The sequence below is a fragment of the Aplysia californica genome, unplaced genomic scaffold, assembly GCF_000002075.1.
Source record: "Aplysia californica isolate F4 #8 unplaced genomic scaffold, AplCal3.0 scaffold00170, whole genome shotgun sequence".
Classification (NCBI taxonomy): Eukaryota; Metazoa; Mollusca; class Gastropoda; order Aplysiida; family Aplysiidae; genus Aplysia; species Aplysia californica.
In genome coordinates this window covers 753084-767676 of record NW_004797440.1, presented here as the reverse complement: position 1 = coordinate 767676, position 14593 = coordinate 753084, and the positions used below count along the sequence as shown (strand labels likewise).

General features: G+C 39.7%; 1 protein-coding gene across 2 annotated transcripts in view; it reads left to right on the top strand.

Moving 5' to 3' along the window:
• Positions 1-5356, top strand: part of LOC101864617 (U4/U6.U5 tri-snRNP-associated protein 2) — a 58687-nt gene extending 53331 nt beyond the window's left edge. For both annotated transcript variants that reach the window (XM_013082353.2, XM_005098033.3), the window contains exons 14-15: positions 1853-1939; positions 3838-5356. In XM_013082353.2, coding sequence (XP_012937807.1) covers positions 1853-1939; positions 3838-3978 — 228 coding nt within the window. In that variant the 3' untranslated portion in view covers positions 3979-5356. The remainder of the gene's footprint in view (positions 1-1852; positions 1940-3837) is intronic.
• Positions 5357-14593: the final 9237 nt, after the last annotated feature.

Below are 14593 nucleotides of genomic sequence, written 5' to 3'. Positions count from 1 at the left end.
GACGGGCTGCTGAGTCACGCTATCTAAAAGTAACAGAATGGGGGAACCGTGACCAAAGCCTGCAAATAGGTCTAATAGCTTTTTCATAATCAGTGGAAACCGGGATCAAAATGGCGAAAAAACATTAGAAATTGGCAGAACTCACAGAAACGTGTGTGGGACAGAGATTATCAAGCAGCTACCGAGTGTGCACCGTATGTGGTGTGTACCTCTGGAGGCTAATTTGCTGGTAGTATAGCGATTTAATAGGGGCTGTACAACTCAGACAGTGTGTGGATGGCCGTGTAAAGGTACATAACTATGTTTATCTAGACATTCCCTTTCGCACATTGGCAAAACCTGGCAGTGAGTTGGGCTGGCAGCAGCATAACCAGGGGGGACTGTATAAGAAATTTGGGGCAAACATTTTGGAATTTGTGTGGACTGGATTATGAAGGTCATTTTAAGCTGAATTTTGGTGTGTTTTGGGAAGACAATCTAAGATTATTTTTTCTGGTGGCTATGCTTTCTTTGTTTTGGCTTTTGGGAGTAAGCCTTAAGCACACTTTCACATTATTTTCAGACTTCTTAATCCTAGTCACAGAAGGCAGCAAATCATGCGAGCCTTCATCATGAATTAAAAATGCTGAAGACTAAAGAGAAGCCTGCAAACTGTGTACATCCACAAAAGGAAATGAAGCTTTTACGTGGTCAACAAATGGTAAACTCTGTTCTGACAGAACTGGTCTTTATGGCCCAAGCCGAAGTCAAAATCATCTTAATACTTATTTCTTCTGTTTCTCTTGATGAAATATTCAACTCTGCAGACACAGGTCATCGTCAGACATTGATTTCTCACTGAATGTCTTTAGGCCATTCCCAAAGGGATGATCACTAAGATCAGGCGATCCGTATCTTTTAAGAGTTCCTATAAAAAGGGGGTAAAAAATTAGCTGAAAGATCGTTTGCCCACCTTGCTCCATCAGTTTGGAACTCTCTTCCCCAACCCTTGAGACATACAACATCTGAGTCTAAATTTTAAAAATCTTTAAAGACACATTTAATGACATCATTTTTATGTCGGTAGATTCATGTTCGGTACAATGTTATGTAAATGACTATGTATCCATTTATGTATTTTGTGAATTGCATTGTGTATAATATTATTTTATTATATATGTGCTCATTTCGTGACAATGTGTAAGCGTGCGCGTGTGATAAGCAAGTAGGTGTGTGTGCGTGTGCGCGCGTGTGTGTGTGTGTGTGTGTTTGGCGTACATGTGTGTGCACATGTGTGTGTGTGTTATGTGTGCGTGAGTGTGTGTGTGTTTGTGTGTGTGTATGTGTGTGTGAGTGTCACGTGCATGAATATTTTTTGTTCATGCATTTATGTAAAGCGCCTAGAGCTGTGTTTACACGGGAGTGGGCGCTATAGAAATGATCTTCATTCTTCTTCTTATTATTACATTAACATGTTCTTATGCACTGTAGAATTGTAAATGGGCTGATTCATCAATGTCATGCTCATAACTATGCCTGAACTGCAACAAGGAACTGCTGCTTTTTATGTTTTTCATGCTCTCGTGACCTGCTATTTCCGGGGTGCCTTGATAGTCGAAGCAGACTTTGTGTTGTTGAAGCTAGAGAGGTGAGCTGAGAAAGCCTGATTCCCTGTAAGGACTTCTCTGTTGACATCCACCCCTTAGCGCTCATATGGCCTTATGCACTTGCGAGCGCCGTAAAACCTCTACGAAAACTAAAAAACTGGGACAATGTTTTTATTTCTGTATTTTGTTGTCAAAGGAATCTGACAAGGATTAATATTTGCTTAACTTAAAATGAAACTGACACGGTGCTCTCGCATTTGTTTTAGGGTCAAGGCAAGTGGTATGAACTGCAAGATTTGCATGTTGCTGATATTCTGCCTCAGATGATCACGTTGTCAGAGAGCTACATTCAGGTGGGTGTTTGTTTGTTATTTCGAATGACTCACTTAGTGTAGAGGTGGTTGTTTTAAAGGATGAGCACTTAATCATTCTTCAGTACTCGTGAGTGGTTAGCAGATGCTCTGGTGTGGTTTGTTTTCTTCTTTCCTTTCTTTTTTTCTTTCTTTCTGGGCGTTGTTCGTCCACTGCAGGATGTTGCCCTCCAACAATTACTGCCACTGTTTTGTCCGCTGTTTTCTGTGTCCAAGTTGTAGCCATCTGTTCTTTGATGTCATCTTGCCATCTTCTTTCTGGTCTTCTTCTGCATCTTTTTTCTCTTCTTGGTCTTTATTCCGTACCTCTTTTTGTTCATCTGTTGTCCTTCTTTCTGCCCATGTGACCAGCCCTTTTCCTTTTTTGTTGTAGTGTAAATTAGGGGATATCTGTTACTCTTTCGTAATTTTGCGCTATTTATTTGATCTCGTATTCCTATGCCCAGCATCTTCCTTTCCATTGCTCTTTGTGTTGCCCTTTATTTTTTTAATGATATTTCTGGATATTGGCCAGGTTTGGCACCCATAGTTTAACTCTTTTTATCCGGGCTACATGTATACTCGTAACGAGGACCAGTCCGGGCTACGAGTAAACTCGGAACAGCTATAGGGTCACGACAAAGAAGCTAGTTCTGCTTGTAATTACCAAAATACGCAAATACGGCAAATACTCTGTCTGATTATTTAAATTTTATAATGAAAAGCGGTTTGTTTGTTTTTGATGGATGTAAAAGCTTGAAGGATGTCTCAAAAACGCACGTTCACAATCGATGAAGTACTTTTTAAAAGTGGCGCTGGGTTGTGACGGAGAATGAGACTAATTTGATGAATCAAGTGCCTTAAATTCTGTTGTGGATGATAACTAACAGGACTTAGACTCATGTAATAGCGATTCAGATCATGGTGAAGGGGTCAGTACTGGAATTCGTGCTGTACTGATGGGTAGGGGTAGATCTACATAGGCTTAAATCCGAGGGGACGTCAACGACGCGGCAATCGGGGTCAAGTTGGAAGGTGGAATGCACCTCAAAATCTACATTGTGCAATTGGTGTAATTCCTAACCACATACATTTACCAAAACTACATTAAATTTCTCACATAACTGCCAAATTACCTTAAAAACCTAAGAGTAAATGTAAGAAATACAGCACTTTGAAATATACACACAGAATTCCAACTCATATGGCACGGTGGCCCCAGGATGGGTACCGAGTCCGTGGGGGTACGGCCAGGATAAAAAGAGTTAATTGCTTGGACATTGCTGTGATTGAAAACTTGTCATTTCAGTGACATTGGCAGATTTTGATCTTAAAATTTTTTAAACGTATTTTCAAAAGGAACTATTCTTTCCTATCAAACATTTGTAGTCCTTATGTCTCCTCCTTCTTTTCTTTGTATGTTACTCTCTAGTTACACCTCTAATCTTCAGCTTTTATTTGACTTATGTGTGTTACGAGGGCTGTAAAACTTTTACAAAAGCTCTTACTTAACACATCAGGACTCTAGGTTCAGTTGAAATATTTTAGGAAGAAAGAGAAAAAGTGTAGTCTTTCTCAATGGAAGTTTCTTGCACTCCAGCTCTCTGCATGTTTGTCAACCTATAAAAATTACATGACAGTTGCTGTAGAAGTCTTTTCTCCATTTATTGTTATGTAACCTTGCAATGATTTTCCCACTGAATAAAGTGACTGGTGAATGACAGGAACAATTTTCTTACCTTATATCAAGAAACAAGATGGAATTAGCCATTTAAAAGTAAGTTAAGCTATTTAATGCATGCCTTTTGTCTCAAAGGCCAAACTTTGTACTATATATTGATTGTTATTGTTTTTTTGTGCTAACAACACAATTTTAAAAAAAATGTATGTATACTTGCCAGATCTTTGAAGTGCGGAAAGACATTCCCAATCCATTATATAACCCAGCTGGTGCCAGTGAAGTCGAGGAAGGTGGCGTGGTGTCAATGGAAGTTTCTGGCACTGATGGATCTGAGAATAATTCTACAGAGGAACAAAAGTGAAGTCATAACCCCTGCAATAATGCTGCATTCAGTTCTTTACACGAGAAGTTTTCTTTACTCGTCCCAGAAAAGATGTTTGGTCCATTTCTGTTCTCTCAATATTGCTTTTTTGATATAATGAGGGGTAAAAAGTCAGTATTGGTTCCATTTGCAGTATTACTGTTTTCCTATAAAGGAATTTTTGGGGCCGTTTTTTATTCATAACCACTGGCTCAGTATCCAGATCAGCCTCCTTGAGAGTTGACAGAAGTGAAGAATAAAGACAACAGCAAACTTCATTGTTTTTGTCTTGCATTTGCACATTTTCTGTTACACTCCCTTCTTCAGTCTCCACAGAATTCTCTTTCTTTGAAGCAGGCTGATTCTGTTTAAAATTTATTAATTTATAGGAAAAGGTCTTAAATAAAACGTCTGTGACACCACAGCTATTATGTAAGCTAAAGACTGCTTTGGTCGGCTGACAATGCTTAAAATAAGGTTTTAAATATGTGTGTGTGCCTGGTGAAAGGTACTAAATGACGCATTTTAAAGAATCCTGTTTTTGGGGTTTTTTTTGCATTCTCATGTACAGGGATCATTTCTGAACAATATGCTTTTTGAATTTCAAAGATATCTTCAGTAGTTTTTGAGATATGGGTGATTTTATAAGGCAGGGTACGGAAACAAAGTTTTGAGAAAAATGGCTTTAAAGTTTCCCCTTTGTTTCTGCTTCAAATAGATAGATCTATGCTTCAAGACAACCCGACAGCTCATTCGCTACTCAAAAACCAACTTTAAAAAGCAGCTAAGATAAAAGAACAACTTCAAAATGTTTATATTACATCTTCAGAACATATTCACCACCACCTTGAGCAAAAATGTTCAAGAAATTAGATCCAGGTTTGCACGGGGCAGAAATATGGGATACAAGTTTTTTCTCCAAAAAAACTAAAGGGTGTGGATGTGCAAAGCTTCGCTTTATTTACATGTTCTAGATATTCATGCGCACTACTCGCCGTTGGAGAGGGGAGAGAATGACCTAAATTTTGGTATGCGTTGTGATTGGGTCGACTTTATGAATGGACAAGAGAAACCATCTGCAGTGTGTACTCAGAAAAAATTCTATTTTTGACCTTTGAAGCCTGATATCTTGGTAAGAAAAAATGCGTCTTTTGGTACCTTTCACCAGACACCCTCACACATATGCCTGCCTGAAAAGCATGAGACACCATATCATTGTAGGAAAATCAGTTATATTATGTAGCTTGCAATGCCATTCCAGTCAAAAGCTACCAGTACCTTATGTGACCCTCCCGGTCAAAATCAGTCATATATATAAAGGAAATTTCAAAGTTGAGTGAACATAATTTCCAAAAACTATCACCATTTCACTATAATTTGAAAAAAAAAAACAACAACCCCAAAGTAAATAAGGCAATATTTGACGAAAATATGTGCGGAAACACGAAATGAACATGTTTCCATAGCAACGGGGGTCTTAGAATTGAGGTAGAGACTTGAAATTTGGCAGTTAGCTTGGCTAGGCCACCACAAGCCTCGAGGCGTAGTGTAGGTGCTGTCTGTAGCAAATGTACGTTCATAATGTATCGTAGCTTTTCCTTATTGGCTACGAGCAGACACTTCTTTTGTTAATTTCCTAACAGAATGTTCATTAGCCAACTGTACCTCTACTTGCTTTAAACTTTCCCATTAGGCCTACCTCGCCTACGGCTAAATCCCGCTGTCTCTTTCATAATCAAAGTTTGTTGAGGAGTTAATCTAATCCTACTCTGAACCCCAGATTTTTTGCAAACCCCTTGTCTCCCTTTTCCTGGCATTTTCTTCAATTCAGAGGCAAACTTAATGTCTTCTGCTGACCTCGATGGTCCAGCAACATTTGCTCTCATATCTTCTAGCAATCGCGATTGTCTTCTCTTTGTAGGACAGTTGTTCGGGACCTGAAAATTTGTTTGCTATGTATGTGCATGTTCTACCATGTGAGTGTTCACAATTTGCGAGTTAGACTATGTCTTTCGGGCATATGGATGTATTCTTTCCTTTCTGACAGGATAGATAATGTATTAAATGTGGTCTAGCATTTATTATATCTTTGTGTTGTTAGAAATGGGAAATTCTTAAAGACTGAACTTCTTAAATGCATAAATTGCGAATGATTATTATTATAAATGATTAATGTTGATGATTCAGTGCAGCCTCTCTATAACAACATCGTCAGGACCTGAAAAAAATGTCATTATAGAGAGTTGTCGCTATAGGGAGGCAACCAAGAATGCAACGACATGACGTGGGGACCAGTGAATTTGAAGTTCCCTTGTTCACTGTGATTAGCGATAAGGGGTACTGATAGTGGGTCGATAGCACTGTCTCTTATACTTAACAACAGGCTTCGAGGGGAGTGGATATCATTGGTTGGCTAGTCAAACGTTTTCATTGGTTGGAAAGCAAACGTTTTTACTTGCTTAAGAGTACAGAATTTCATTGGATCAGAAATTTCGTCTTCACTGTCAATTTCAAGTTGCCGATTACCGCCATATCGATGTCGCTATAAATGGTTTTTACTAGAATTATGTCGTTATAGTAAGTTTTTTTTATCGCTAATATATAAGGTAAAAATTGGGACCGAGGCAACATGTCATTATATTATATATACAGAGGATGTTGTTATATCGAAGTTCGTTAAAGAGAGGCTGCACTGTATCTTTTTTAAACCTTGTAATAAAAATGGTATTGCCTGCCTGTATTGACATCAGAATTCTTCAGATGCCTTTGTGTACATTGTATGTTCATGTTTACTTAATGCTTTTAAGTGGATGGGTCAGTGATTTGAAGCTGATCTGATTGACAGTACCATTACATGTATAAACTCCAACTTATACTGCCTACTTTGGGACAAACGGGAAGTTGGCGGTAGGATACATGTACCACTGTTTGCCATCTTGATTAGTGGTTGACCAGTGGACATTAGATACAAACTGTGGCCAGTCTTGAATCATCTAGATCAGTCTAGATCAGTCTTGCTTGCTTGCCAAATGCATTGGAAAAATGAGTAGCAACCCATTGAACTTTAGAAGTATTCAAATTCAAACTGAAAATATCTTCCGGTGCAGAAGCTACACTACAGTAAATATGTGCCAAGGACCCTTAGACATACATTTTTTTTACTTGATACTCGTCAGTCCTCGGGCCGCCTCAGAACTTTTACACTGACTTGAGCACGAGTTCCCACAGTATAAAAATCTCGCAAGAGCTGTCCAGCCTTTTGGACTTTGGGCTGATATCTGGCAAAGATATTTTGCAGACTGCCAAAGTGGTGCGTTCCTTTAAACTTTTTCCTGACAACTTCAAAATTTCATTCCAATTTTATTTTAATTAAGTTTTGGGCAAGGCCTAAAAATTATAGCATTTTTTCATAATCAGCAAGAATCAGGAACAAGTCAGTAACAAATGCTAGAAATAAGCCGAACTGGCAGTGGAGATAAGTGTATGGGAAAGAGATTATCAAGCAGACACCGAGTGGGTGCCGTGCACTGTGCATGGTGTGTGCCTCCTGGCTGCTAATTTTCCCTCTATATCTCTTTGTAAATGTACGTCGGCTCCAACGAGGTTGCAAACAGAACAAAGTCGCTTTCAATGAGGTCGCGATTTATCAAATAAAAGTAATTAGCGGCCCCAAAAGCGAAGAATTTTTCTCCTTTCTCTCCATCTCACGCGAAGCACAAGGTCCATCCTCGATTCCTAACACGTTGTATTGCTAGATCTAGTGTGCTTCCTAATATATGGGCCCCAAAGTCAAGAGGATGGGCGAGGGTTAGCCTATGATAGGGATGAGAGGGGGTGGGTTGGAACATGATGCGGGCTGTGTGAAACTGGATGAACTCTGGATGTGAAGGTCTAAATTGAGACCTTCATTTTTTTTTTCAATTTTCTTTTCTTCCCCTGATCAGAAAATCCAAGCTCTCGCCTTTACTTTATGTAGATCTAGGCCTAGACGTGAGAGGGTATGTTTCCATAAGAGAATTTTTCCGGAAAAAAAAAAAAAAGTTGAACACAGTCACGCGCACACTGATGCTTTTTGAGATTTTCGTCATCAGGGGGAACAACTTTTAATTACTGGTATTGGTACATCGTGTAATATAATAACTTGTATCCTTTCTGTTCTTTAGCCTTAATCACGTTCAACGAGAGGTCGGATTCAATGAGGACAACAAGCCAGTCCCGGCAATCTTGTTGAATGCGACACTCACTGTACTTACCCAGAAACGTGCCACTGGTTTGTTTTTTTTCCCGAAATTTCCGGTGGTGTATTTCAGCTTGTATGGAGAAAAAATGGCCATCACCTTCTTGAATTTATTTGGCCATATCAATTTTGTATAAATGTATTCTTCAATGCATAAATAGTGACTATTTGAAATAAAGCAACATGGTTGATTTTTTAAAATTTGCAAATTTTTGCGTTTCACTCAAATTGTGGTTGAAATTTTTAAATTGTGAGATTTCTCGAACTTGTCAGTTGATTCTTTTCCTTTTGGCAAATGTGTAGTCCCCGTGGTTGAATTTTATTTGTTCAAAATTTTGTTAAAACTGGTCCAAATATGACTGAGTTATTGCCGTTATGTGTCCCCCTTTTTATTTTTTAGACGTCCAGTACTGGTAAATCGTTCAAAAGGAGGAAAGTGCTGTATTTGCAGCTTCATGGTGAAATCAGGCATTCGTCAAAATAATGAAACCAAAGAAACCGCTATTTTCTGTCTGTTGGGAAATTTTAAAATCATTTTTTGGGGGGGGGAGGGGTGTATACACATTTCCACCATACGCTGACAAAACCGCTTTACTTTTTTCATTTTGGCGCTGAGTATTTTTATTTGCAAAATCAAAAGCCTGATTTGTTACCATACTTACTTGTCTGAAGAAAATCAAAGTGAAACTGTGACTAGTTTTTGAATAAATTAGAATTCAAATTTTGGAAGCACTATTTTTCAATGGTTACACTGTCCAAAATTTTTAATTCACTGCTGTGAATTTTTAAAAAGGCGTATTGTCAGTTTAAACTTACAGCAGATTTAAAATTAATGTCTGTTTGAAAACACATTTTCATATGAATTTAAATAGAAAAACAAACAACTCCACCCCCACCCAAAAAATATGAATTTCAACGTACACTCGTTTGGAACTCGCCTAACTTTGGTGGACATTTTCTTACTAATTTTACCCCTGGCACCAGGTGACTTGACTTCCTCCTCATTCAATAGTGGATATTTCATCTTCTATTCAAGGTACACAGATTTTTTAAAATCGAAAGCAAGACAAATTAACATGCTTTTGAGTTTGAGATAATACCAGTAGCTTCATGTGCCCAAAAATGGACACGCTCCTGATTCCACCATGACGTGATACATAATATATGTATGAACGTGTACTTGTATACATATAGTCCAAAAGAAGGAAAACTATTACTAATGTACTTGTAAATAGTACAAAATGAGAAAACATAAGAGAGGAGGAAGTAAGGAAAGGTGGAAGAATGAAGAGCAGTGAGGAAAAGGAAAGACACATGATAAATTACTCTTACTTTACTTTTCCGATCCAGCGGCCATTTGGGTTCTAGCCCTTCGGTCTGGCTCCTTGGCCACAAATGAGACACCTGCCCTGCCAAGTCTGCAGTCTGTGGTTCGTGTGGCAAGAGAGGCCACTATAAAGCAGTTTGCCGTAGCCACCCTAAAGTTCATAAAGTCGCAGTCAACTCCTACCACGAAGCTTGATATTGGTGCTGCGGTCTCTGTCATCAGAGACAGAAGTGTGGAGACAAGCCGAACTCTCAATACATGTAGCTGCAACAAAATTAAAAAAGGCCCTGATGACACAACTCTGTCTACTCTTGGCACCTTTGAGGCTGATGTAAAGTTCAAAGAAAAAGCCATGAAAGAAGAGACTATATTCGTTGTAAAAGACCAACCACATGCCCTACGCAGCAGGTCAGCTTGTGTAAAAAACTAAAACTGGGTCTCATTGCCAGGCTCAATGAAGTGCACGAGACATCTCCTGGTTTCGAAAGGGAGTTCCCAGATGTCTTCAAAGGACTAGGACTACCGAAAGTGAAAGACCCATACACGATCAAGCTACAGGAAGGCGCTGATCCTGTGTGCTTGTACATAGCACGAAAAGTCGCACACCTTCTACTGCCAAAAGTCGAGACCGAAATTGACCGAATGCTGGCTGAAGGCGTGATCTCACCCGTAACTGAGCCCACAGAATGGTGTTCCGGCAAGGTTGTAGTGACAAAGAGAAACGGCTCAGTTAGAATATATATATACATATGTGTGTGTGTGTGTGTGTGTGTGTGTGTGGACCTCACCAGTCTAAACAAGGCAGCGCAGCGAGAAGTCCACCCTCTGGCATCCGTGGATGAACAGTTTGCCAAGCTTGCAGGGTCTACAGTATTCACTAAGCTGGATGCGATGAGCGGATTCTGGCAATTCCCTCTCAATCCTGACTCCAGAAGGTATACTCTTTCATAACACCGTTTGGGAGATTCTGCTTTAACCGTCTTCCTTTCGGCGTATCGTCAGCCCCAGAAATCTTCCAAACGAAGATGTGTAACATTCTGAACGGCCTTCCAGGTGTCATTTGTCACATAGATGACATTCTCATACACGCACCTGATCAGGACACTGACTATAACTAGCGAGTCAGACAAGTCTTAAATCGTCTCCATAGTGCTTAGATCACTCTAAACGACAAGTGTGAATTTTCACAGCCATCCATAAAGTTTCTCTTGCACATCGTGAACAACTCAGGCATCAGGGTAGATCCAGCAAAAGTGGACGCCATTCGAAAATTCCCTCAGCCCAAGAAATCACTGAGCTACAACACTTTTTGGGTATGGTGAATCAGATGGCACAATTCTCTCCTAATTTGGCTACTGCAACTGAACCTTTGTGAGCATTGCTAACTAAAAAAAGACTCATTGTGGACCTGGTGTGTGTGTATGGGGGAGGGGGGGGGGCATCAAGAGGTATCTTTCCAATGCACCAAAGATGGCCTCACTACAGTACCTATACTGGCACAGTCAGTAGCACTGCCCAGGTTGAGGGGAGGGGGGGGGTGTAAGTACAACGTATTAGTTCATAGTGTCTGACGCTTTCATTATCATCTTTTTTATGATGTCTGGAACGGAGCGGAGGATGTGGACAAGCGCTCTAAGTGAAGTCTAAGGCTAGGTGTCCACAGCCTCCGCTCCGCTCCTCGTCATGAAATGTCTGGACAGAAACGTGCAGGTCGCCTTTATCTACACCATCCGCTTTTATTTTGGCACCTGATGCAATATGGCGCTGACAAGAAAACGCAAAATCTATCTTTGGTGTTGGTACAAAACGAAATGTCTTTCCACTTATCTTTGTTACTGAATTCATCCCATATATGTCGTTACCGCGCCAAACTAGGAGAATTCAGACTCCTACCCCAAATATTCTCTGATGAAGAAAAATGCATGGAAGAAAGCAACATGGGATTTTCTTCTGACCACGTGCGCCCCTTGTTTAAGTTACAGAAACAAGAAACGAACTGGAGAAAGGCAATTCCACCAATCGAAAGATTGGTTGTCCCTTTAAAGTAAGCTTAACTGCTTGTTTTGTTTTTTCCTTGATCATTAATCCCATCATCATCATCATCATCATCACCATCTGCAGCAGCAGGGTCAACAAAGTCAAACAAATCACACACCCGACTCTCCTCACAACCCGTAAAGCGCTCGACATGTTTGGCGCACAAAAGTGAGGAGCGGAGCGGAAAGGAGGCTGTGGACTACGTAAGTACATACATCATGGTGTTAGACGCTTTCCTCATCATTTTATGTCTGGAGCGGAGGCTGTGGACTAACGCTCTAAGTAAGCACATTCAGACAGATTGTCCGGACTTTGGAGAGACCTGAAGGAAATAATATATGTAAAAGAATTTGTTCTCCTAGTTTTTCTAGCGCAGGTTGGATTTTGAATTTTGCCCGGGTGGTGGCCGAAGCCTACTCTTGTCGATTTTGGACCACCAAGTGTGACCAAGGGATCTTCTGTCCACGTGGTTTTATGCGAAAAAAAATTATATGAAATTATGCAAACTGAGCCCAAAAATGTGAAATTATGCTTTTTAGTTTAGTTTTAGTAAGAAGTTTTACGGCGCTCGCAACTGCATAAGGTCATATGAGCGCCAGAAGATTAGATGTGTTACATGTACAAGAGAGTAACAAACATAAAAAAGAAGAAGGGCAGATAAGGACGATAGATGTTTGATAGGAAAGAAGAAGCAAACCACCCCAGAGCACCCGCCAACCACAAATTATGCGATTCTGTTAATTTTAACAAAGAATAATGAAGGAAAATAATCAGAAATTATGCAAAAACTGATCAGATTTTGCTAAATTATGCAGGGTGCATAAAACCACGGGGCCAGGATCTTTAACGAGCGGAACTTGCGCTCGGGACCTCCGACATTTTTCGCCCTTATCCGAGACGGCTAGGTGTTATAATTATATCTTACTTACCATAAGATCAGGGGTGTGGCTGACAGACAGCAGTACGAAGGAACAAAGGAGGAGTAACAGTAGAGATGCTGCAGGAAAGAATCAGGATCCCAGCGTAGGGGGCAAAAGGAGGTGAGGGGTGGGGGAAGAAAGTGGGACAAAAGCGGACGACAGAACATGGTTATTTTTTTTTTTATAGTAGAGGGTTTTACGGCGCTCGCAACTGCATAAGGTCATATGAACGTCAAGGGGTGGGTGTCAACAGAGAAGTCTTTACAGGGAATCAAACTTAGACTGCTCACCTCTCTAGCTTCAACAGCACAAGGTCTGCTTCGACTATCAAGGCACCCCAACATAGCAGGTCACAAGAGAGTGACAAACATACAAAAGAGGCAGAAGAGGAAAATGACAATAGAAAGGATCAGGAAAGAAAAAAGCAGCAGTTCCCTGTTGTAGATCAGGCACAGTTATGAGCGTGACATGAGTCAGACCATTTACAATTCTACTATGCTTGAACGAGAAATATTCCCCCTTTGGGAATGGCCTAAAGCCTAAAGACACTTCAGTCAGTGACAATGCCCCGGGGGAGTTGAACATGGTTAGAGAGAAGGAATGGAGTGAAAGGAGAACATTATACATGTAGAGAAGACCATTTTCTGCTGCTGTCAGGTTTCGAACCCAGGACCTATTGAATGAGAGGTGAACATCATAACCTCTAGACTTCGAGAGCCCTAATACAGAATGATGGGTAAAATTTGAACAGATAAAAACCAAAACCGTAGTGTTACAGCTTAACTAACAGAATGACATACACCTTATACTTATGTATACAATTTTTTTTCTACAATGAGTTCACTCAGAGAAAGACATCATTGTGTAGGAAAATATTCAGCAATTTACAGAAGACTTGCTTGCTCAAGTTCACAAGCAAACTCCAGCACAAGTTTCTGAGAGTGCCAGGGAATGTTGTCAAGTTGGGGACAACACTTGGTTGATATTGTATTTAGCCTGGACAAAACAACCCAAGTACAGAAGCACAAAGTTTTTAAGCCTTTTAGCACTTTTACTTCTTTCTCAGGTTTTGCCTATTCGGTAACGAAATGCACCCCATGTGAAATTTTAGTCTTACAATATCTCCTCTCATTCTCAACTGTGTGCCTGTTGGCAGTCAGGGGTTCTGCTTTAAAAATAGACCATTCTTCTTCCAGAATGGCACTCACAATGTTGAACAAAAAACAACAACAACAAACAAACAAAAATCTACTTTAAAAAACCCCACAACAAATAACAACCATTGGTCATAGGTCACCACAGTTCTTTTTATTGGTACCGTACATGAGTCACAGAAATATTTAGAGGAAGAGTAGATAACTGTCGATGTTCTGCCAATTTGAAAAAAAAAAGAGCACCTGCTATAATAAATAAATACGTGGTCATAGTCATAGGTCAAACTTAGAGTAACAAAACTCGGAGATGACTGAAAAGTGATTATGCGATTCAACTGCACAAACAACCTCTGATAAAGAGGGAATAATATTTTGAAGCTCATGGTTTTTTATCGCTCTTCAGAGAGTACATAAATCCAACTGTAACCCAATCTAGTATTTAATTACTAGTAAATAAGAGTGAGTACATGTATGCCCCTTGAAATCCCATATATAAGAAGAAAAAAAAAGGAACACAAAATGATAAAAAGTTGTGAAATGCCCTGCTGACACAGAGATATAACAGACATGAATTTTTTAGCACACACAATAAACGCATGTACTGCATTCCAGAATGTTCATGGAAACATAATGATATATCATGAAGAATGGGAAGGATAAATTCAGCATTGAGACATGGTTACCTTTTTAAACATAAACCAAAACTAAAGGGACACACCTAGGACTGAACCTGCTGCCATTTTGACAAGATATAAGTTTACCAAGAAAGTGTCACATAAGATTCACAAAAGTTGTTTTTTTCCAAGATTAGTGGATGTCATGACTAAAACTTGCTTTGTATTAAACATTGGAAAGTCTGATAATTTATGTTTACCGTCCAAATGAAAAATGTGATCTTTACAAATCATGAGCAAGGACCATACAAAGTTTGTGTAGGGAA